Below are 26,365 nucleotides of genomic sequence, written 5' to 3' on the forward strand. Positions count from 1 at the left end.
TATACTCAATTTGGATGTTTTCTGATCTCTGTGAAGCAATTGACACAGTTGAAAACGGCTGGTTGACATTTCACAATGCTGTCCTTTTGTTTCTAAGGCATCATTTTCTCTAACATTTTGGCTACTTATCTCATAACATCTTCTTTATCTTCATGATGTTTCTCTCTTTTCCCATTTCTTTAAAATATTTAATTTTTTTTAATATTTAATGTTTTAAGTCAAGTATAGAATACATACAGAGGAGTGTGCTTTTCACAGAGTACAGCTAAATGAAATTTTCATCAGCTGAACACATCAGTGTACCCAGCACCCAGGTCAAGAAAATGAACACAGACAGCAGCCTGGATGCCACCTCATGCCATTTCTATTCTCTGTGTCCACCCCATGAATAACTATTATCCTGACTCTTAACATCATAGATTAGTTTTTCCTATTTTATGCTTGGTATCAATGGAATAATAATGTATGCACTCTTGTTGTGTCTGTTTACTTTCCTTCAACTTTATGGTTGTGGTTTCATAATAGTTTTGTAATTATAGATTGTTCATTCTTATTTTTATATAATGATTTGAGGTGCAAATATATAACAATATATTTATCCATTTTTTACTACTGATGGATATTGTTGAGTGGTTTCCAGTTTGGGACTCACAAATAGTAATGCTGTGAATATTCCAGTGTGTAATATTTATGAGCATATGCATGCATTTCTGTTGGATAAATACCTATGAATCGAATTGTTGAGTCATAGGGTAGGCATAGGTTTAGCTGTAGTAGTTACTGAGGAACAGTTTTCCATAATGACCTTATCAATTTACATTCCCGCTTGCAGTGTATGTGCTTCATGTTGCTTCACATCCTTGGGACACTCAATATAGTCTGTCTTTTCCATTTTAGTCATTGTTGTGTAGAGGTAACTCCTTGTGCTTTTAATTTGCATTTCCCTGATGACTAGTGGCTTTGAGGTGTTTTTTTTTTTTTTCATGTGCTTGTTGGCCATTTATATATTGGCCTTTGTGAAGTGACCATCTAAGCCTTTTGCACATTTTTAATTAGATTATGGTTTTCTTATTCACCTGGAGGAGTTCATTATGTATTTCGGGTGCAAGTCCATGGTCATATATCCTTTGCTCACCTTTTATGTATTAACTATCCCTGAGGATCCATCTCCATTTTTTTTTTGTCTCTTCTTGTTCTTCACAGTCTCCTTGATAAATCTCACCCAATGATGGGCTTCAGCTTCCCTGATTGTGGAATCTCTGTCTGAGATCTTGCACTCCGATTCCCAGCTGGCTAGTGGGTGGCCCCGAGGCAGTGCCCCCTTAACTTCAGTAGAACTGGCACTGTCATTTCCTTCCCACAGCTGGCTCTGCCTTGTATGTTCCCCATCTGTAACTATGCAACCAGGCATGCAAGCTATTAAATTGGGATCACATTGACTTGTTCCTTATCCTCCCTCACTCTCGTTACTTCTGTGCCCTGCCCACACTTTCTGGCCGGACCATATCAGACACACCTGTAGAGTTAGGCTCTCTCCTCCCCTCACAGCACCAAAGCCCCGGAGGGCCTGGGCCACCCACAGCAGCCCAGCCAAACTTCCTGCCTCCAGTTTTCATCCCCACCCCCACCCAGCGTTCACTTTCCAAAACGACAATCTGGAAAATTGCTTGTTCTGTGTCAAAACTTTCATTGGCTCCCGACTTTTTAAACAGTTTTATTGAGATATAATTTACATACAGTAACATTCATCTGTTTGTACAGTTCAGTGGGTTTTTTTTTTTTTTGGTAAATTCAAAGATATGCACAAGCTTCATCACAGCTAATTTTAGACCACTGTAATAACTGCAGAAAGACACACTGCGTCCTTTAGCTGTCACCCTTCTCCCCAGCCCCTCACCTCTACCCATAAGTAAACCATTCATCTACTTTCTATCTCTATAGAGTTCCCTGTTCTGGACATTTCATGTGCATGTAATCACACAGTACGTGCTCTTTTGTGACTCACTCTTTTCACTGAGCATAATGTTATCAAGAGTTGTCCATGTCTGTAACACATATTAGTATTTCATTTATCTCTATTGCTGAGTAAAATTCCGTTGCATGGATATACCAGCTTTTGTTTATCCATTCTTCAGTTGATGGGCACTGGAGTTGTTTCCACATTTGTCTAGTATAAATAACGCTGCTTTGAACATCTGTGTACAAGTTTTTGCATGGACATATGCATTCGCTTCGCCTGTGTGTATGCCTAGGAATGGGGCTCCCTCTTGTCCTACCATCTTCAGAATTAAGCACATGCCTCTTAGCTTGAGATCTGACACCCCTTATGATCCAGACTTTATAATAAGTTACTGAAATAGAAGCTCCCAGGATCACCCTCCAAGCCTCGGTCCTTAGCGTGTCCCAAGGCCTCAGCAAGCGCCAGATACTTACTAGGTGCTGAATATGTATGTACAGAATAAATGAATATAAAGAACCTCAAGCTTCCTCTCCCAAATCTGTGTCACTGTTGGTTCTGCCCTCAAGTTCCTGGTATCCAGTGTCCTCTCATTTCTCTCCTGCCTATGACAACTCAGTGTCCTACTATGTTAATGCCTCTGCCTAGAATCCGTTTTTCCCTCTCCTTTGGGAGTCTACCCTTATCTTCCCCAGGTTGGGTTAGTTTCTCTATCATTTATGCATCTGTAGCACTTTGTTGATAACTCTGTCACAGCACTCAGCAAAATATATAATTATTGCTGATCTCGTTACATGACCATGGTACCCTCTAGACCAAAAATTCCTTAACAGCAGTAGCATGACTCCTGAAAATATGTGTAACTGTGACCTTGCACAAGGCCTGGTATATAACAGGTGCTCAATAAATACTGTCACATGAATAACTGATTGTATCATTGCTTCCTGCAAAGTTTCTCCCATGTTTCTTCTTTTCACTTTGCCGTATGTGGATTTTAAAGAAAGCAATATTGACTTATTTTTCTTTTTAGTGTAACATTCTCCTTTATGTTTGTCATGGGAGTCTTGGTTATACCATCTGTTATAACGATAAAAAAATATGGAGAAATCTGCAAACGAAGAAACAATTCTCCAAAGCCCCTTCCTTTTATGCCTTTAGCATTCGTACGCCAGGATTTTGTACCTTGAATCTCACAACAAGATTCTGCCAAGCATTTTGTTTAGCTCTCAGTTAATAAACTGCAGTTATATTCAAGGAACTTTCACACACACACACACACTTACAATTCACATTAAGATCGCCCATGCCCTTACTGGAGGGAGCAAATGTTACTGTATTTAAAGTGCATTCAGCACTCCATAAAAAGAAGTACTATTATTTAAGCAGATGGATGGTCCCTTAGATGGAAGAAATAAAGGCTGTTGGAATATAGTTTGGGTTTTCTTTTGCCTGTGACCATATGATGTGAATCTTAGAAAGTGAGTTTATTTTATGTTATTAAACCCAGTGGTGCAAAATAGAAAGACTAATGTGAAATATCTAAAAATTGTAAGGAGAAATGACAGTAATCCCCCATAGGTCACTTATTTCTTTAACTACTAGGATTAAACATTTGTTTTGCATTTTTCTCACAGTCATTTAAGTAATTTCATAGGCTGGCTCTTAGAATGTGGTTGACAATAGAAAACTATATATTTAATTAAGAAATATTTCTTACATACATTCACATTTTCGAAGACTGCTATTCTTAACAAGGCCACTTTTAGGACACAAGAGAATAAATTCAAATACGACTAAATTTTACTTAGTTTGAATCGCCTACAATTCAGTTGACAGAAGAGTAACGGGGGGGAGGGAAAAAAGAATTGAGGTGGAATTAGCCTCAAGAGTGACAGTTACCTCGTTCCTAGCAATATGTTTGGGGTGATGTCAGTTTCCTAAAAAGCTCAAAACCACAGTGCTAGTATCAGCATTTTTATTTGAGCTGAAAGCTACAGTGTTTAACTATTAACTATGCTTCTGGTCTGAACCAATTTCTCAGTTAGCAATGCTTTCCATATTCTGATTTATGGAGCATTGCTAAAGGCTTTAGTTATGGTTGGGGAAGAAACCATCAAACAGTTACTACTTGATGAATACCCCTGCCTGTCTTCTCTTAGAGTAAATCTGTCACTTTTACGAAGTGTAGTTTTCTCTGCCATTTTTTGACTAATGGAGTTCACTCTGCTGCCAGCTCAGAGATAGGCAGCATGGGCCGTGGGCAAACTCGTGGTCACCGCTAGTTACAGAGACCAAGAGAAAGCAGGTGGATCTCCAAGTAAGCTATCTGGAGTAGGGCAAATCTCATGAACACAGCTTCCCCACGATTTGGCTTTGTACAATAAAGGCAGCCATGCAATGAAATAAAATCTTCATCAGAGAGGCTGAATCCTGGCTCTGCAACCTCCTACCCTGAATCCTTGCTCCAGTGACAGCCCCCCTGAGTCTCCACCTCATCCTCTGTGAAGCAGAGCCTGAGCTCACCTGGCAGGACTGCTGTGCATAGGAGTAAATGAAATAACACTTCAAGTCTCATAACATTGCCTGACATGGCTTGGGCACTCAGTAATCGTTACTCTCATCTCTTCCCAGTGAGATTAATTCCAAATGTCTAGGGCTTCTTTACTCTCTTGTGACTATGTGACCTGGTATGCATTTGTTCTCAGAAAGCCATATATAAACACCAGTGTCTAAAAGGTAGGTCTTCACGGCATTTATACGCCTTTTGTTTAATATTTGGATTCCAGAAACTGTTTCTTTGCTTCATGTAAAGGACACTCTACAACTGTAAATGAGGGCAATGTAAGCAGTCAATAAATGCATGAAAACATTTGTAGACACTGTATTTGTGGTAATTAAACTAGAAACAAGTAGCCCAGGTCAGGGAACTAGTTAAGAAAATCACATTATATAAATTGTGCAGGTGCCTATAACTTATCGTCTGCCCTCCGTATCCGTAGTTCCTCTGCATCTGAAGATCCAACCAACCGCAGGTGGTGTAATACGGTAGTATTTCCTCTTGACAACAATCTGTGTATAAGTGGACCCACGCAGTTCAAACCAGTGTTGTTCAAGGTCAGCTGTACTTAATGAAGTCTGTGAAACATGGCATTATGTGTACGAAACAATGTTATGAGTATGAAACAGAGTCTGTAAAAACTGCATGTTTCATGTGTGCACATTATGACGTAGTATAATTATATAGGCATGTAGGTGGATGGGCCAGAGGAGAAGAATCGGAACAGAATCTGCCATAGGCTGGTGGAATTGAATGATACTTTGTTGAAGTTCTCTTTATCATTGCAACATATTTTCAATAATAAAATGCATTGTTGATTGGACTTGATTTTCGGAAAACCAACTGTCCTTTTAAAAATGCTTTACATATGATCTTCAATTTTAATTTTTAAAATTTGTGGCTAATTTCGTTCAACGTTAGCTCTCAATGTACCTTTCAACCAGAGCAATTTGATCCTAGCAACCGGATCTAGTTATTCAGTCATGTAGCTGCTTCTTCTTAAGCCTCCATGGGATGTTCTGCTCTGTGCCCCAGGTAATAGTGTGAGCAAATGACAACGTTGTTCTCATGGGCCTTACCTTCTAGAAGGGGAGACAGACAATAAGTGAATACAAAACCCAATATAAATTCCAATAGTGGTCAGTACCATGGAGACAGAACAGGGCATGGGACATAGAGCTGAAGAGTAATCTGTTTAAAGTTTAAGACCCAGGATAATGTAACTCGTGTACAAACTATGAAAATGGTGCCTCTCTGTCCACAGTAGGTTGAGCAATTTCGAATGATTTGGTTTTAGTTGAGCCTCGTGTCTGTTTCTCAGAATAACCTCTTGATGCCATTGATCGAAGGACGAGTTCAGAAGGTGCACTTTACTGACATATTCTTGTGTTGTCTTCTTGTAGTTTTCAGTGAGGACCTTCACTCCAGCCTCTACTTTGTCAATGCATCTCTGCAAGAGGTAGTGTTTGCGAGCACCACGGGGACCCTGGTGCCCTGCCCTGCTGCAGGCATCCCTCCTGTGTCTCTCAGATGGTACCTAGCAACGGGCGAGGAGATCTACGATGTCCCCGGGATCCGCCACGTCCACCCCAACGGCACTCTCCAAATTTTCCCCTTCCCTCCTTCAAGCTTTAGTACCTTAATCCATGATAATACTTACTATTGCACAGCTGAAAATCCTTCAGGGAAAATTCGAAGTCAGGATGTCCACATCAAGGCTGGTGAGTACGGCTCCTCAACCTTTTTTCGTTCTCTGCTTGCTGGGGGTCCAGGTGGGCAATGACAAATACTAAAATGCCATCAGCTGAGAACCAATGAAAATCCTATCCTTAGTTCACTCTTCTAATGGCTGCTTTGAGATGTCAGAGTGCCTTACATTTTTGGAATGAAAACTCGAAACTAGTGGTTCTCTTCCTCAGGGAAACAAACATGCACAGGCCTGCAAATATCACCTCTAGCTTTTTGCTGACTGATTTTATTCAACATTTCTGCTATTTGAACAAGACACGTCAAAAAAGCATTCAATGCATTTGTAAACCTTTGCAACTCTATTTCTGTAAATCACTAAACACTGTGGAAGTGGGGAAAATCCTGCTGTGGCACTGACATTAAGTTTGCAGTACAATTTGTGGGTCGGTTTTAATGTTGTCACTCAACAAATATTCCTTGAGCTTCTATTTTGATTCAGACACTGTGCCAGGTGCAGGGAGTAGATGGGTTAAAAGGCCTGGTACATGGCCTCATGGACATCGTCCTTACGAGGGAGTCAGATAATGGACACATAAAGTTGGGTCAAAGTTTATAATGGAGATTTGGCCTCTGTCCCAGTCACTATGACATTTGCTGAGTATATTGTAAAAAATTGGGGAGAGAGAATCATCAGCTGAGAATCTATGAAAACCCTGTCATCCATTCAGTGTGATACTGATGGATGCTTTGAGATGTCAGAGCATCTTTTGACTGGATTTTGGAGTGCCTTACGTTGCTGGAACTAAAACTTGAAATTAGTGATATCAAGTTAGTAAGGTCTAAACTATATTCTGGACTTACTGTCTTTTGACCAGTTGATACAGTGACTGAAACTTTCAGTGCGTCCAGCTCATTGTGTTTGTTTCCTGTCTCCCTCTTCACCCCTCCCCACCCAACTCTGTCCCAGAGGCAGGCAGTGTAGGGAGTGAGGAAGACAAAGGGAGAACAGAGGACAAGGAATTTTACTGGAATAAACCATAGCATCAATGTTTATCGTCAGTAAAATAGCATCAGTCTAATATTCTTCTGTTCCTTGTGAAATAAAAAGGGCTCTTTTAACATTTTTGACTGTGTCACATGTTGCTGGAATGTTGTCAATAACTAAACCCTGAATTGGTTATGTTCCTTTTAACATCATACTGTATTTTCATTGCCATTGATACAAGCCAAACCAGGAATACAGCCTGAGGTTCACAGACGTCAAAAATTGTACATACAGGACATATTGTGTCATTCTGTAGATTTACTAAAGCCCCCCAAAACATACACACAACTAGACACCAGTTAGAAAGCAGTGTTTTTATTATTTTTTTTAGGCCTAGGCTTTCAAATCCTATGGTAAACTGACATAATGGAGTGACTAGGAAAAGAGAATGTGACCTTGACTATTGACGTATACAGCAGGTAGCTGGGGGAACTTTGTAATAATTTCTGCAGCAAGTGTGGAGGTGCCGTTTGAAGACATCACAACACGAGCAAAATATGAAATGTTTCTGAATTCCTGCATGTGATCTCTTTGATGTAAGCAATCAAACATTAGACCGTGACTCACTCTGCTAGCTAGTCATTTCCCAGCTATATTTTGATCTCCATGACATGCTCATGAATTTCAAGACATGCACCAAAATGCATTTAAGAAAGGAAGAAAAAGGTTGGCTTTCATCAAGAGAGATGAAAAGTTGATACCCCGAATAATTAAAATGAAGCAAATGAAATTTGTATAGGAACTTCTAAACCTGACAAACAGGGAGACATCGCAAATGCCTTTTACCTGGCAGGCTAACAAGTTTAATGGTGTGTCATAAAAACATCTTCATAAACTACAAAGTACCACTTATAGTAAAACCTGGAACTTCAAACAGCTATACTTGTCTGTGTGAATCTGCTATTTCTGTCTTGGGTTTCCTGTTAGATAAAAGAATTAAATGCTTACTTCTGTTTTAACTGCTATTTTCTAAATTTCTCATAGAATTGATTGTCTTTGCATGACCACGTAGATTTTAAACGGATGGAAGTTCCATCATCTTGTCTGGCATCTATGCTACCCCCGCCCCTTCCACTGAGTTATGTGATTTCTGTCTGTGTGCTGTTATTCTTGACATCTAAGGCCCATCATACACATGATCGCTCTGTCAGTTTGAACTTACAAGATGGATAGTCATGTTGCCCCATTGAAATTACCTTTCTCATTTAATTTTACTTCTTAATATGAACACATTATAGTTGTAGTAGTCTTTTAGATTATTTATTGGATGCTGGAAAATCTGGTTTCATCACTTTTATGTAGATGCTAGTACAAAACTGGATGGCTGTTCAGAAGGGCAGGTGAGGGATGTGTATGTTACCCAGTGATGGCTGTAGTGCAGGTTTGAGTGGAATGAGCACTGACTCAGGGGTATCCTCCTGTGTATCGGGTCATCTGAAATGTCTGTGTGCCTCTAGGTTGGCATTGGAATTTTCCTGGAATAATCCATTAGGTAAATGGCTTCATCATCTCTCCTTTGTAAGTACAGGGAATTCTTATTCTTAACAGTTTTCAGTGACTTTGACTTAGGTCTGACTGTCAACAAAACAGGGAAGGTTCATACATCTTGTCTCCTTAATCAGCAATCCTAGTTCTCCTTCACATAAAATACTTTCTTGCCCTTTTTGTTCTAAGGAGTGAAATGCACACAGATCCCTTGAAGCAGTACTGCCCTGCCCATGCCGCATTTCTACTTAGCAAACGGTAATCAGCTATATGACCTTGGTCAAGTCAAAACATTTCTAGTGATTGTTTCCTCCTTAGTGAACTGTGCTTAATAACATTTGACTGGGACTTCTGCGTATGGCCGAGATCGAGTAACAGAGACAAAATGTACCCTTTTATCTGAAACAACAACAGAACACAGACAGAAATCAAATCATCAATCTAATCAGTCTAATTAAAAGAAAATATCAGAAGAAAGCTGCAGTAACTATGTCAATATTAAACAAAGTATATTTCAGAGCAAAGAATATTACAAGGGCTAAAGAAGGTCATTTTGTAAAAAAAACGTTCAATTAATTAAGAGGGTATGACTATTATAAATTATATGCGCCTATAAGAGAACTTTAAAATACATGAAGTAAAAGCTGATAGAACTGCAAGAAGAAACACACAAATCAAACCTTATATTTAGAGATTTCAATACTCCTCTCTCTTTTTTTTTTTTTTTTGCTGTACTTGGGCCTCTCACTGTTGTGGCCTCTCCCGTTGCGGAGCACAGGCTCCAGATGCGCAGGCTCAGCGGCCATGGCTCACGGGCCCAGCCGCCCCCCGGCATGCGGGATCCTCCCAGATCGGGGCACAAACCCGCGTCCCCTGCATCGGCAGGCAGACTCCCAATCACTGCACCACCAGGGAAGCCCACACTCTCTTAATAACTGCCAGAAATAGACAGAAAATAAGCAAGAATAAAGAATACTTGAATGGCATTGTTAATCAGCTTGACCCAATTGACATTCAAATACAGAACAGTCCATCCAGTGATAGCACAATACATATTCTTTTCAAGAAAACACAGATATTTACTAAAATAAATCATATTATGAATGAAACAAGAATCGGACGAATTTAAAAAAATAAGTCATATAAAGTATGTTCTTTGACTACAATAGAATTAAATTAGAATCACTAACAATAAGATCTCTGGGAAATCCCCAAATATTTGGATACCAAATAACGCACTTCTAAATAATCTGTGTCAAAGAAAAAACAGAAGGTAAATGAGAAAGTATTTTGAGCTGAATAAAAATGAAAGTACAACATCTAATAATTTTGGGAATGCCACTAAAGCAATGCTTAGGAGGAGAAATTTATAGTTCTAAAAACTTACATTGGGAAGGAAAAATGGTCTTAAATAGAGATCTCAAGTGGTCTTAACTCCAGAACAAAGAGCAAATTAAAACCAATAAAAGCAAAAAGGAAATAATAAAGATTAGAGTGGAAATCTCTGAAGCCAAAAGTTGTTTCTTTGAAAAACATCAATAAAATTGGTAAGCTGGCCAGACTGAAGAGGAAAATAAGAGAGAAGACAGATGATCAATGTCAAGAATGAGAGGGGTTACATTACTATTCTACAGATATAATCAATATATATGTATAATCAACAATATTCTATAGTAGTCAAAATTATACAGATATTTAAATTATAATAGAATTTTAAGAACATGGAGATGTCAATAAATCATATAACTTAGATAAAATGAGAAAGTCTCTGAAAGAAATAAAATGCCAAAACTCATTCAAGAAGAAATAGCTGAATAGCTCCATATCTATTAAAGAATTTGAATTTGTAATAGAAAAATTTCCTACAATGAAATTCCAGGCTCAAATGGATACACTGTTTATTCTACCAAATATTTGAGGAGGAAATAATAAAAATTCTACACAAATTCTCCCAGAAAGTTGAAGAGGAAAGACTACTTCCCAAGTTATTTTAGGAGATCAGCATTACCACGATACTAAAACAAAAAAAGACAAATATTTCTCATGAATATACATGTAAAAATTCTAAACAAAATTTTAGCAAATTGAATCCAACAACATATAAAAAGGATAATACAACAACATATAAAAAGAGCTTATCTCCAGAATGCAAGGTAGGTTTCACATTTGAAAATTAATCAAGGCAGTTCACCACATTAACATATTAAAAACCATGGGATCATTTCAATAGGTGCGGAAAATCATTGACAAAATACAACATCCTATTATAATAAAAACTCTCAGAAAACTAGGAGTAGAAGAGAAATTTGATTAGAAAACAATAAAAAGATCCTACTACATCTAACATCATACTTAGTGGTGAATGATTAAGTGCTTTCCCCCAAATATGAAGACTGCAAAGATGTGTGCTTTCACCACTTCTATTCAACATTGTACTGGAGGTTAGAGTCAATGCAATATAGCAAGAAAAATAACTAAAAGACATCCTGATGGTAAAAAATTCATCTGTTTTTATTTGTAGATTCCAATCATTAATTTAAAAAAAATCTGATGGCTTCTACAAAAAAAACCCTACTGGAACTAAATGAGTTTATCAAAATGGTGGTATACAAGATCAACACACACAAACACACAAATTTAAATACTGTTTATAATAGCATCAAAAAACAAGAAATACTTAGGGATAAGTCTGACCCAAGATGTGGAAGACACTTCCACTGATAATTACAAAACATTTCTGAGAGAAATAAAGAAGAGAAATAGTATTTTATGAGTTGGAGGATATGGTATTGTTAAGATGTCAGTTCTCCCCTAAATGATCTATAGATTCAATACAATCCCAGTGAAAACCCAAAAGCCTTTTTTTTTTTAACAAATAGGAATTAATTAGTTGATTCTAAAATTTATATTGAAATACAAAGGACCAAGAATAGCCAAAAGAACTCTGAAAAATAAAAATAATAATTTAAGAGGGTTAATGCTATTTGACTTTAAGACTTATTATAAAGATAATTATTATAAACATAAATAATAGAATCCAGAAATTGGTCCATACATACATGGACACCTGAAATTTGACAAAGGTGCAAAGGGAATTGAGTGAAAAAAGAAAGTTATTTTAACAAGTGATGCTGGAAAGTGTTTATATCCATGTGCAAAAAACCAAAAAAGCTTCAGTCCACACTTTGCACTGTATACAAAATTAACTCAACATGGATCATAGATCTAAATATAAATCAATAAACTTTTAAAGAAAAAATTGGGGGAAAATTTTTGTAACCTTGAGTTATCTAAAAATTTCTTAGATGTGACACCAAAAGTTAAATCCATATAAAACAAGTTGTTATATTGAATTTTATCAAGATTAAAAACTTCTGCTCATTTAAAGATACTGTTAGGAGAAAGGCAAGCCACTGCCTGGGAGAAAATACTTCCAAGTCATATATCTGTTAAAGGGCTTTTATCCAGAAATATAATGAAATCTAAATACTCAATCATAAGAAAACAAACACCCCTATTTTAAAAAATGGGTTAGCAATTTGGAGAGGTAGAGCCACAGAAAAGATATGCAATGACTAGTGAGCACATGAAAGATGCTTAGCGTCATTAACCTTGAAGGAAATGAAAATTAAAACCACAATGATATAGATTCCTCTGCATATTTAAAATTAAAAACGATGACCGACCAAGTGTTAGTGAGAATATGTAGCACTGGGACTCTCATCAACTTCCGGTGGGAATGTAAATGGTACAGCCCCTTTGGACAGTTAGTTTCTTGAAAAGACAAACACCTGCCGTATATTCCATCTATTCTATACTTAGGTACTTACCCAAAGCCTATGTCCACACAAAGAATTTTACATGAATGTTCATAGCAGCTTTATTTGTAATGGCCAAAAGTGGGTGAAAGAAGTCCATCACCAGATAAATGGATAAATTGTTACTTATCCACACAAGGGGATGAAAAGGAATGGATTATTGATAAGACAGTAGCAGGGAGGCATCTCAAAGTAGTTATACTGAATAGAAGAAGGCAGGTAAGTATATATGTCTTATATGATCCCGTTTATATAAATTCTAAAACATGCAGACTAATCTATAATGACGGAAAGCACGTCCATGGTTGCCTGCAAAGAGGATGGGAAGGGGGGACTCCATAGGAGAATAAGTAAACTTTTGGATGATGGATCTATTTTTATCTTGGTTATGGTGGTGACTTCATGGGGATGGACATGTGTTAAAACATCAGTAAATATGTGCAGCTTATTGAATTGTCACTTATATCTTTTAAAGTTGGTTTAAGAAAAAGCCAGTGATAGCACGTGTCTGACCTATTAGAGTTGTCTTGATGTTCATATAATAACAGTAGCTAATAACAGCTGCACATATGGTGGGCATCTATATACCTCTCTGCGCAGAGGCCACATGAACCCCCTTAATTGTCTCTTGCATCTACATCATGCAAAATGGTCTTGAATCCCTGGTCACAGGTGATTGAACTGATGGAGGGCAGTTAACCAAGCTAGTCTGTCAGTTCCTGTGTCCTCTGAAATTGAAACTGAAATCTTGAGAGAGAGATTTTGGGAACTGTGGGCCAAGCACCTTCCATCTTCCATGTGGCCCAGAAAAGCAGAGGAAGCCTATCTGTGGGGAAAGAGGAGGATGAAGTCAGAATCAAAGGGACACAGGCTGCGGGACCCTTCCCAAGGCCCTCTTGCAGGTTCCAGAGCTTGTAGTGTCTTCAGCTCAAGGTAGCTCAGGTAGGCTTCTCCGGCCAGCAGTCAGAGGGACTCAGACAGGTTATGTGCTAGACATTGTGCCAGGTCCTCTAGAGACATCCTCTGTGTTCACTGCACAACTGTGTGAAGTAGATGTTATTTAGATGAAGGACACAGAGGCCTCCGTGAGCCTGTCGCTGGCCGTTCACAGCGGCTGTGGTCGGGAGGCTGGTTTGGCTAAACAGCACTGGACCAGTGTCTCAGTCTCTGGAAGATTTTGTGCTCACTTCCACCTTTCCTCTTCTCCCTGTTTCCTCTCTGCCTCCTCAGTCCTTCTGGTCCTTCAGGGACAGCTCAAGGCACCCAGATTCCCTCCTTCCCAGAACTCCTGTTACCTTCAGTCATTTTCGGGACCGTGCACTTCAGTCTTTGCCTGTTTTCTTCCAGGTGTTCTGCCATGTGAATTTTCTTTCTTTCTTCAGTTAATTATTCCATAAAGTGTGAGGATCTCCTTAGTCCCTGAGCAGTCCTTGACATGAGGGTGTGTTCAAGATGTAACTGAATATTTAAAGCATCTCCCAAGTTAAGTAATCAGCTACAAAATAAAAGAGCAACCCCCCACCCCAGTTTCTATAAAAGTGATGCTGTGCCTTAGGGTCTCATTGTGCCTCAGATAACCATTGCCCCAATAGGATGGACATCGGGCATAAAGCCCTCCTACCTGCACAGAGTCTTCTGGTGTACCTAAGGCATCCTACCCTGGGGCATTTGTTTATGTTTTATCACTTCAGACATAAGGGTCAAGGGGGTTGGGAGCAATCTGAATCCAACCTCTTAGGATAGGACCTGCCTTCCTCGGCAATGCCCAGTGCTCCAAACTTTCTCCATCCCATCTTCCCACTTCCTCTGCTTGCTGCATAGGCAGATTGGGATCAGGGCTGACTTCATGGGATGGGGCGAGTGTGGTCACACAAGGCTGAGGGCCCTGTGCTCAGGCTTCAAGCTCTCCTGTTGCCATCTTGAAATACTAATGCTTCTATCTTTCCATTTGTGTTTCGTGAGTGAAGTGTGGTGGGAGAATGGAACATGCTCTGGGGACTTGTTTTCTCAGCTCTTGGAGAGTCCTGTCTCATGCCACCCCACCTGGGGTGGGTTCCCAGCCACCCTTTCCTCAGGCTCTGGGTGCCCCAAGCCCCATTGGCCCTTCACCTCCCTAACCCCATCCAGTGGCCACTGCTGCCCCTCTGATCCCTGGTGCCCTGAGCCCTTCGCAGCCTCTTCCTCCTTGCCCCATCCAGCAAACACTGGCACCCTGCATCCAGTGGAGGCCTGGGCAGAGGTTTGGGTGGAGTGGGTACACAGTGGAGTGTGGTGGAGCCTGTCTCTGCCCCAGGTTAGCAGCACCACAGTGCATTAGCAAGCAACTTGCTGGGGGTAAGCCTCTTGCCCACTTCCCGTTCTCTGTAGGTACTTTCTCTTGTCCCCACCCTTTCCTGTCTGAGACATAGAACTTGGCTCCTTTCCTTGATTTCCATTAAAATTTCCCCCACCATTTGTTTGCCATTTGTTGACATTTGTTTACTGAAGGTTTGGGGAGATGGAGTGACTTTATATCTTAGAAACACACATCAGCAAAGACAAACTTAAATTGGACTCATACACCTGCTTAGGTGACCCCATCCCTGTGATAGTGAGCTCTTTCTGTTGGCCTTCGCCATGCTGTCCAGCCCCCTGTTCTCTTCTGTTCTCTGGTCCTTTTCCTATTTTCTGTCTTCTATTCTCCCACTAGGACCAAATTCTCATTCATTGATGAGTTTGATTAATTCATCTGTCTCTTTGTTGCCTCTTTCCAATTTATGACTGTAGACCTCCACTCCCTCAAAAGGGCTATTTCTCGAGGTGTTTTTGTGTACAAAGTCAGTTTCCCCCTCTGCGTGTAACAGTGATGTTTCTTGAGTCCCCTGAATGATTGCCCAGTGGACCTCCTGCAGATGTGGAACTGCCACCTGGACCGTCACATCATATTGCACAAAGAGTGCAGGAATGAGGGTCTCAAAAGATTCCTAAACTTCTGAAAGTCTCTCTGGTTTGGGATAGGAATGAAAAAAATTCTCCAAGTTGGGAAAATATTATATAGTAATATTTAAAAATCAGTACTGGGAGCCATCCTCTCATCAATACTCTTAATAATGACATACTCTGATACTAAACTACTTGGCATATCACAGAGCTAGCACCGATCTTAAAAGTGCTTCTTCTGGGGCGTTATTTACGTCTGCCTATTAGGAGATTTCCCTTTAGAAACTCATTCTTATATCTGTTGGTATATTAATTTCTTTTGAAATTAATTTCATGGCCAGTTTTCTCGACACATATTTGTCCAATAAATGACTAAAACTTTCAGAGAGCTAATTAGATGGTAAGGTAAGTTGTCTCTGTGGATAACTTAGGAAAATCATAGACTTACAGAATTCAGACCTTGAATCTTCCTATCCCAACCCCTCATTTCAAATTTGAGGAAATAAAACTGGAGAAGTAAGTCTTTCGCCCATATTTATAGAGCTGGAGGGAGGCATAACCTGGATTAGACACACCCACGTCTCCTTATCCTGGAAGCAGAGGTCTTCCCCACACCAGGAGATGGTGTGGGTCCAGGTAGCTTTATGCAGACTGTTCATGGCAGGCATGGTTCCGGACGCTTTAGCCACGTTAACTGATTGAATCATCAAAATTGACTTACTTGGTAGATATTTGTATCAAAATTCCCATTATATGTGTGGCAAGAGAACTTGCTCACTGTAAAGTGGTAGGGCCTGGATTTGAACCATTTGGGCTTGCAGGGTGGGCACTGGATCCCTGCACCCCTTGCCTCTAGCCTAGACATCTAGTTTGTGGAAGTCCCCTCTGGGCACTTTCTGGGCTACTCCTACTGTTGGGAATGTCTGGGCAGGCTCCCTTAATCAGCACGCTTCCCTAAGTGACAGGAAGCAGAATGATTCTTTCCAAAACTGCTTAGCAACTGTCATAAAAATTACTTGGGAAGAGTTGTTTTAATTGTCACCTAGTTTTGAGGATTCCCAGGAGAGGTTGCCTTTCTTGATTTTTTAATTCTTTTCCTTGATAGTCTGACATTTTTTCCTTGGTCCTCAGAGGACATGGAGGGAAGTCTCCCATCATCATAACTTCTGTTTAAGAAACTACTTCCCATGTCCAGATGTGTTTAGAGAGTAGATTAACTGCTTTTAGATATACTCATGCTTTTTAGTTCTTAGTGTAGTTTATTGTTAACAGAATGAAAGTCTTTAAGACATGAAATGTAGGTTTCTTAAAAATTTTTCTCCAATAAATATATTTGATGCAATTGATACGTGTAAGATACAACGTGTATTTTCAGATGGGATCCTCTCGGAATGAGCCTGTGTGTGTTACCGGGGTCCTCTTCTTGCCTTCCAGTTTTACGGGAGCCCTATACAGTCCGTGTGGAGGACCAGAAAACCATGAGAGGCAATGTTGCGGTCTTCAAGTGCATTATCCCCTCCTCGGTGGAGGCGTACATCACTGTCGTCTCATGGGAGAAAGATACCGTCTCACTCATCTCAGGTAGGACAGTGGGCTTCCCAGGCGCAGGGCGCCGGGGCTCGCAGCTTGTTCTGCGTATCGAATTGTGTCTCTGTCTATATGCGCATCATAATTAAGAATTAGTATGCGGAAAGTTGACGCTGCTGTGTGATTAAATGTGATGTCAGTGTTTTCTGTTGGTTTATGTGGCTCGACTCAGATATTCTGCAGTGAATTGACCGATGGATAGAAATTAGTTCCTTGCGCTGTGCGTATAATCATTATGTTACTTTTAAAAAGGAAATTTTGTTTTTATTTCTGCGCCTGGAAAGAGGAAAGTAGGATTACTGTGTCTGTGAGCGACCTCAGGGCTGGTATCGTGATATTCTCTATAATCTGGAAAATGGAAACCCTGATTTCATGCTGTTCTCACCTTTTCAAATGTCTTCAGAGTTATGTGGCCTCTTTCTTGAAGATTCTATTTGGAATATGTAGTCAGCACTGAAATATATATATGTCTATTTATATCTGTATATATATGTAAATAACTAATTTCCTGGTTTATTTTTGGTATCTAGAAATGGTACCACTGAAGTCTAGCTTCTAAGAAGTTGTGGCTCTTCTTTTCTCGTGGTTTTTAAGCTGAGTTCTTGGTCCTTTTGCTACTTATCTGGAAAGGCCATGCAGACACTAGGCTCACTTTTTCTGTTTTGCACATCTTTGGGTAATGCCTGTTGGATACTTTTGGAAAACAGTCATGATGAGCACTGAATGTGGTATAATGGTATAAATGATTGCTTTTCTTTACATGTCCCCTGTGCACATGTGTGCAAGTGACTGCATGTACACACACACACACACACACAATTTATTGTAACTCTTGAATACCACCAACTTTGTGTCAGCTTGCAGAGGTAAGAAATTGGAACTGAACTCCCATGGTGAAAGAGCATTTTTATATGGCTTATCGATTTGCTGGACAGTATAGGTTACTATTACAACAAGGACCATTAAAAAAAATCACTAAACCATCACACAAATCAAAAATTAAATTGCACGTTACAGTGAACTAGGATGTAACAGATGTTTTTGGCTTTCCGTAATACCATCTTTACAGTGAATTTGAAGTCCCTCACACTTTACTGAACAATAAATTCCTTGCTGTTATGTTAATTAATCATAGTAATTTGTTAACTTAGAATGTTGAAAAAATACTAAGCTTAAGACCTGAAATGTGATTGCAGTAATCAGAATAGAGACTCACCTGTACAATTTTATTTGCACATTTCGATTGTTTAATGGTCTTACTTGCTTTGCTTCAGAGGTCGTTTTAGTTTCTTGATAGCAGATGGAGAGACGTGATGACAGTCAGTCTGGCTGAGCCCAGAATCAGAGTCAGGAGCTCTCAAAAGTACACAGCAGGGGGCTTGTGGGTTCAGGGAAGGGGAGAAATTGGGGTGATGTTTGCAGTCTCCCACACTCAGGGGCCATCAAATACGCAACCTCAGTGTCTGCCCTAGAAGGGGAAGAGAGCAGGGGAGAATGACAAACTGCCTCTAAGTGCTTCTCCTTGGAGGTGACAGATGTCATTCCTGTTCATATTTAATTGGCGAAGCAAGTCACATGGCCATGTCTGACTCCAATGGGGCATGTGCCTGGAAGGAGAGAACTAGAAACATGGATGAGAAATAGAAATATCTACCGTGAGGTTATAGATCTACATCTGTATCTGTATCTGTCTAATCTATATATCTGTATCTCTATCTATTCTTATATTTCCCAGACATCTTTAATTAATGGTATGCTTTTATTCAGTTTTCACCATTTTGTAATCTATGTGAATAGACTTTTTTCTCCTTCCAACAGGAACCTAATTAAAATAAAACGAGAGGAGTTGTGTATCTGGTCAGTGGAGGGGATGCTGCCATGCATACAGTTGATACCTTGCCGATAAGAACTGCTGACCCCGTGTCCTCTCCTCAGTCATGCGTTGGAGCTTTATCCTTTGGCAAAATTTTTAAAACAACACAGCATGGACTGTGGGCTTTTCTTTTTTCACAAAAGTATCAGAAAACCAATATTGTACAGGTTTTTACCTCATTAAGGAATATATCCACAGTAAGGTTTTGTTGTTTATAAGTAAGCTATTTAAACAAACACAAGTTATCCCCAAGATGTTGCACGTGGCAGAGAGAGAGAGAGGTTGAGACACATACAGAAAGAGATATTTTTATACTCAGATATTTCAACCTGAGGACGGGGCCCCAAAGCAGTGTTATGATCTGTAAGTAGAAAGTCTGGAATCATACCTTGTAATGGAACTACTGTCACTTACTGTCAGACCCTATTCCCAGTGCCTGAGCCCCATCCTCTGAGGCTGCAAAAATGCCCAGGGAAGGAGGTGATGATGCCACTGGAAATAACAAAATGGTTAAAAAGAGTAGGAATCTTAATAAAAACCAGTTTCGGGTGGTTTAGATGGAGAAGGGTTACATTTCTCCTTAGGGCCCAGAGTGTGGCAGGGCACAGGTAGCCACACGTAGGGGGCAGGGAGGCTCTGCGGAGGAGGCTGGGACCTCCCTCCAGCGCATCCCAAGGGCTGAGTGGTGGCAGGGGCAGTACTGGGGCGTCTAGACTGGAGAGGATTACCCTGCCCAGCACAGAGGTACCAGGGACGGAGAGGCCTTTCCTGAGTTGGCTCTGAGTCCAGCAGAGACATCCTGGATGCTATATGTAAAAGGTGAATTCATCTCAGTTTGTAAATAAACTGAGGGCTCCTGCAACTCCTTGTTGAGCTTGGCTAGATGGTCAGTGGCTGTCAGCCTGCCTCTCTCCCCTGGGTCTGCAGTAAGCCTGGCCGGGAACCTTGTCCCAGCAAAGCACATCTACTCTGCCCAGACCATCTCCTGAATTTCTGATTCTCTAGGTGGAGAAAAGCAGGGACCTAGATCAGCTATGAAACAGGCCTGTGTGAGGACCCTTGTGCTGTGAGGTTGGGGGAGGACCAGAGGGGTGCTGGTGGGGCTGCCTTGAGAAAGCTCAGAGCTAGAGGCAGTCAAGAGGGGGTTTGGCGCCCTGTGCAGGCAAGGCCTGTCCACCAAGGTGACGTTCCGGTGCCACCGCTCAGCCCCATGGGGCCAGAGCAGCAAAGGCCTGCTTTTAGCAGATGAGCCTTGGGGCTCGAGGCCAGGGCTCTTGGGTAGTTGGCTAAGGTAAATGGGTATCAGTTGTCTAGGCTTTCCTTTTCAAAGGAAAAGAAATTTAAGGTGTGTGTATTCCTATAAAAAGAAACATAAAGGCTTCTATTGGCACAGCATACTAATTTTGCCCGTTATCTTGGTTGAGAGAATCGGGGACTGCGTTACATGCTCACAGGGGTGAGCGCACCAGCCACGGTCTGTCTGGGTTTCCATGGGAGCAGCGTGGTGTCACAGGCCATTCTGACCGTGGCATCACTGGCTTAATGCACGTTGGGTCATGCCCTGATTTCTTCCCAGGGAGGTTTTGCGTTGGCCTGGATGTAGGCTCAGGAATCAAGTTGTGCCTCTTTGTCATGTGAGATCATTAGATCACTGATGTTAAGAAATGTAAATGAGTTCATTTATTTTGATCAGTCTTCAGAAGGACTACTTCTGTGGTCTTGGTATAGCCTGAATGTCTGCGTTCAAAGTTCATGTTGAAGTCCTAACCCCCAGTGGGATGGTATTTGGAGGTGGGGCCTTTGGGAGGTGATTAAGGTTAGATGAGGTCATGAGGGTGTGGCCCCCATGATGGGATTTGTGTCCTTGTAAGAAGAGAACGGAGCTCTCTCTCCAGCATGTGAGGATAGAGTGAGAAGGTGGCTGTCTGCATCCCAGAAATCCGAAAGAAGGCTCTCACGACACCCCAACCATGCTGGCACCCTGGTCTCTGACTTCAGCCTCCAGAGCTGTCCGAAGTAAATGTCTGTTGTTTAAGCCCCCCGCCCCGCCATCTGTGGTATTTTGTTTTAGCAGCAGAGCTAAGATAGGCCTAAGGGAAGGAATCTCATAATTCCCCCCGGGGAAGGAAAGGCTCATTGCATCTGATGCTGCTGTGCCCTCTGTTTTGCTGTCTGCCTGGGCCTCAGGACACCCCGTGGTTGACCTTCACTCTCAGACTCCAGCAGTGGATGATAGGAGGCTTGTAAATGTGTGGAGACAAAGTATCTCAGGCACAGGCACACACCGTGCATGTAAAGTCCTCTATTAATGTGATGGCCCCTGACTTACTGCCTTCCTGAAATAAGCCAGGAGAAACAAGCATGATGAGGCCTGAATGCATTTCTAAAGCACACTTATCACTTCTCTTCCTCTAAGCAAAAATGAGATCCTTTGAATATCAGATGTTAATGTAACCCAATAAAAATGTAGTAGTTTGTGGGGACTTCCCTGGTAATGCAGTGGTTAAGAATCCACCTGCCAATGCAGGGGCCATGGGTTCGAGCCCTGGTCCGGGAGGATCCCACATGCCATGGAGCAACTAAGCCCGTGCGCCACAACTACTGAGCCCGTGTGCCACAACTACTGAAGCCCGTGTGCCTAGAGCCTGTGCTCCGCAACAAGAGAAGCCACCGCAATGAGAAGCCCGCGCACCGCGATGAAAAAGTAGACCCCGCTCGCCGCAACTAGAGAAAGCCCGCACGCAGGAACGAAGACCCAACACAGCCAAAAATAAATGAATAAATAAATAAATAAATTTTTAAAATGTAGTAGTTTGAGTAGGGATGCACTGTGGGAGGTTCTGCTGATGTGGGGATGGATATGTAGGACACCATCCTGGAAAAGAACAATATCAACAGCTTTACAGTCGGGTTTCACTGAATGGCCTTTTGTGAATTTCTTCCCGATTAAGGAGGCCAGCAATCAGAGAGCCCAGCGTTCCGTGTCTGTTTTCCTCGGATAAAATTCTGACAGTCTCCCTGGGGGTCTAGCTACATTAACATCAAAGACACAGCCCAAGGGTAACTGGATTTGGAAAATGGGAAGCGCAAACATTCCCAGAGGATCTACCTCCCTCTCTTGCACTGGCCCAAATTTCTGTTTCAGTATCTCCTGTCTGAACGCCTCTATTAGTGATGTGACTCAAGGAGAATTTTATCTCTTAGGATCAATGAGTTTAAGTCCAAGGATGATCATCTTCTTCCTGTATTTCAAGTAAAAGTGAACAATTTTCTGCCCACGTTAAATATCAAAGGACCTCAGCCTAGCACTTCACATGAAACGTTTGTTGTGGGTTTTGGATGCTGTATTTAGGTCTGGTCATCATAGATAAGGCAGGGCCTATGCTTTAGGAAGCATCTTGCTCTCCAGGCCCCCGTGGAGATGGCTTCTGCTTTTAGGGAGCTCAGGGGAGAGATTACTGTGCTATGTGGGGTGTGAGTGCTGTGAGAGCCATATGGGCAGACGTTACAAGAACACACACCTTCTCATGATTTTTCCTGGGGAGATCACTTCATAAAAGAAGTGATCTTTTAAGAAAGTCTTTGCATTTTGGGATGGGAAAAATAATTACATCGTATATATGAGGCAAGGTTTTCCTTAAGCACGTTTCAGCAGACTTAAACTGAAAGCAGATTGGATGTGTTCTGTGCTCTTTGGGAAGGAGAGAGGAGCACGACTGTAGCGGGCGGGTGGGGAGGGTGATGCTGCGGTGGGCGGTGCAGTATTTGCCTGCTGTGTTCTGTTCGTGTGACGCAGAGCTCTGTGAGCCCATGGTCCCTCTTTCCAAGGCACTTGCGTTTTAATTTTACTTCTAGTCACTAGGCATTTTCAAGGCAATCTCCTACATAGCTTCTCAGGTTGCCATGGCGATGAGACCCAATTCTGCCCTCAAGGTGCTTATGAGCAAAAGGAATGAGATCGACATCAAAATGATGTAAGGGGCAGACCTGTAATCACCTGAAAGCTTCATTTTTGATTTTTCAGGTACCGGAGAGTTGCAGAATTAAAAGAAGCATTTCTTTAACATTCACTAAAAATAAATTTATAGGGCCAAATGAAAACTGTAAGAGAAATATCTTTCTATCTATCTATCTATCTACTTATCTATCCATCCGTCAGTCCATCTACCTATCATCTATCTGTATTGATTTTCAGCAAATAGGATCCTCATTTCAAATACAGGAAATTATTCTTCACACAGGAGGTATACAGCAGACTGGAATTCAAAGGGTGGAGAGATGTAATATTTTCACTGTGTTTATTTTGGGGAGTGGAATAATATATTCCATGTGGAAGTTTACTGGAAGGGAGAGTCCTGTTCTCTTTCTTTTTAAAAGCCATTAATTGATGATAATTTTGCCATTTAAGTCCGTTGCTCACTAAATTCGTTTTTACATGTTATTCTACTGCCACCTGGAAGTGATTAGAAACAGGGTTGTTTACAGATCTGGAGAAAGCTCACATGGCAGTGAGATTAGAGGTCATATTGATGAGGGGCTGAAGCCCGGCTTTTCAAAAATGACCAGCTAATGAGACCCCGGAAGACCCAGAGCAAACAGAGAGCCTAGTACTAGCCTTCATAAAGAAGGCAAATCCCCACTCCCAAAATTAGAAGCTGTACATTGTAGATTATAGCCTGAAACAAACAAAAAAAATATGTTTCTGACTTTTGAGCTCCTGAGGGAGGGAGAGAGACCCATAGCAGTAGGCATGTTAACATAATATTTATACAAGAAAAGGAAACGAGAGAGAAGGGTAGCAAATTTAGCCTGGAGCATCTGTGTGTGTGTGTGTGTGTGTGTGTGTGTGTGTAAAACACTCTATCTGCTATGAAGGTGTTGGTCGTTAGGTCAGCCTAAAATGCCCTTTGATTTCCTGCTCCGAGTGTTACCAGGAGAATGTGGCTTCTAATTGCAGCTCTGACACAGATAAGCCGGGTAATGCAGGGGAAGTGACTCTTTCTTTTTCCACAGCCTCCTCATGGGATGAACGTTAGTTTCATTGGTTCCCCTCACAATAAAATAACAGGATATTAAAATTACAAACTGAATATTCCACTTCTCAAGCCAACTACTGTCCAAGTTATTTTTTTTTTCTTCTTAGATTTAATCTCATAAAATTTTAATGTTAGGCATGTGTCAGAGGTTCGGTCATTCATTGGGAAGACTCCCAGGGTTCTGCATATAATCATACCGTATGCGCTGCTGGGATTTATCACAGTGTGAAAGGGTACAGAGCACAATCAGGAAAGGGGAAAGATACCTGGGGAGAGGTCTGGAGGAAACCAGGTGCAAGCTTCCAAGAGTTCTTTCCCCACTGAGGATGTGCTTATTATCCCAGCAGAGAGCAGTGACAACAGATGGATACAGAATGCCGTCTACCAGGGAGCTCATTAAAGACTTGGTGCCCAAAGTTTTTACTGGAGGGCTGGTCGCATAGGCATGTGCATGGCATGTCCCCAAATTCCAGACTCCTAGAAGGAAAGTAGGTCTTCCACGTAAACAGTATAGTTTATACATTTTAATCACAGCGAGCCACTCTTATCCATTGTGGGGGGCAGGAACCCTCCCAGAATTCCAGTTCCCAGACTCCAGCCAAGGGTCAACTCGCAACAGGCCTTTCTAAGGGTAGCAATCTCAGACCAGGTGTTAACTCTTGTCTGTACGACGCAACTTCAATGATGGTGCCTCATTATTATTATTTTGGCCACGCTGGTGGGACTTGTGGGATCTCAGTTCCCCGACCAGGGATTGAACCCATGCCCTTGGTAGTAAAAGCACAGAGTCTTAACTACTGGACGGCCAGGAAATTCCTGATGGTGCCTCATTATTTTCACTAATTTTTTCCATCATTCAACCATCACTTTTTGCATATCCCCAGCACCAAATGTTGGAAAAATCAAGTGAATAAGACAATCTATACTTGGAGGACTTTATTACGTAATATCCATATATTCACAACCTTTACATAGATCTCACCCCAGATTCTCTAATATCCCCAAACACACTGACCCAGATTCCTTCCTAGCTCCACCCGAATGTCAATACAGTTTTACTTTATGTTCAGCTGTTAGGGATCTCGTAGCTGTTCTCCTCTCTACCTGCAATGTTTGGTTCTTTCTAGACATGAGAAGTAGATGGTAAGCCAAGTCAATGAGATGTTATTTGGACCCCAGTGCATTTTCTGATCTCTTGCTCCTCTGTGAGATTTCATCTCAGGGAAGTTGAAGACAATAACAGGATCATTAACAAAATATTATCAGGCAGCGATGACAATGAATAATACTGTTGACGTTAGCATTATCAAGCTCAAATCAGATGTCATGAATTGAAATTTGCTTGGGCAACGTGCCATAGTATACGAAAGCAGGGTTCAAGATTTCGAAACATAGTTTTTGACTCAGAATAAGAGGGCAGTGTGAAATCAAGGCCAAGACCTGAGATGAACATGAATTCTGCGGGGCTCTTGGTGTTGCTTCCCATGCATTAGGCAAGTCCAAATGGAAGAAAGTCCCTTACTATGTGTGTCTGTGGCAGGAGCTCCAGAGAACCACCAAGCAGAGGCACCACCGTTGTCTGCCCTTTGTGGCTTTAACTCCAGGCAGATGGGGCAGGATAGTAAACTTCTAGCATCCTAGACTTCTTCCCTCCTCAGCATCCCCATCGCCCCTGGAATCCCCAGTCCAGGTAGTTGCCACCATGTTCTTTTCCCTCCTCCAGCCTGCTGAGCTGGCTGGAGACCGGGTACCCTGACCATTCACAACAATTAATTTTAACTGCCCTTCACGGTCTCTCCAGATCTTTGGATAGTTCTGCTCATCTGCTTTGTGTTGTTGAAAGTGGCTTTCCCAAGCTTTTCCTGGGAGTTCTTAAGACCCTCATTCCCAGCCCACTGTGGGTCTACTCTCTAATGTGCAAAAGATAATATCTTTTTACTTCATTGAGTCTGAAACCACCTCTCTCTGATGACCCCTCCTACCTCAGACATTGTATTTGTCCTGTTTTCTCTCACAGGAAGAGATGGCCCTCTTTCCTTCCAGTCTACTCCCAACCAGCGCTGTGGCCATGATTCCCCCTTGCCTTTTCTAGGACCCGGTTCCGTCATTTCTCTCCTCTATTGCCACCATCGCCTCCTCAGTGATTACTGTATTTCTTATGACACACGTGCTCAGCTCCCCCAGTTTTAAAGAAAACTTTCCCCTTGCCAGCTTTCATTCATTCTGTTTTCCCCTGGAAAACTTATTAAAAGAATAGTCTATACTCATTGCTACTCCTAGTCTGTACTGATTTGGGCTATGCCTCTTACATTTTACTGCAACTCACCTTGTCAAGGTCACTCGTGGCATCCTAGTGTCAGATCCCAAGGTCATCTCTTGGTGCAAGTTCTCTCTGACTT

The 26,365-nt window shown here is 41.4% G+C and overlaps 1 protein-coding gene across 1 annotated transcript in view; it reads left to right on the plus strand.

Moving 5' to 3' along the window:
• DSCAM (DS cell adhesion molecule) overlaps positions 1-26,365 on the plus strand; it is a 759,198-nt gene that overhangs the window by 122,525 nt on the left and 610,308 nt on the right. The window contains exons 3-4 of the mRNA XM_027112479.1: positions 5,918-6,235; positions 16,905-17,051. Of these exons, the coding sequence (XP_026968280.1) occupies positions 5,918-6,235; positions 16,905-17,051 (465 nt within the window). The remainder of the gene's footprint in view (positions 1-5,917; positions 6,236-16,904; positions 17,052-26,365) is intronic.

The sequence above is a fragment of the Aethalodelphis obliquidens genome, unplaced genomic scaffold (genome assembly GCF_003676395.1).
Source record: "Aethalodelphis obliquidens isolate GAN/ISIS:26980383/991018 unplaced genomic scaffold, ASM367639v1 scaffold1, whole genome shotgun sequence".
In the NCBI taxonomy this organism is placed as follows: domain Eukaryota; kingdom Metazoa; phylum Chordata; class Mammalia; order Artiodactyla; family Delphinidae; genus Aethalodelphis; species Aethalodelphis obliquidens.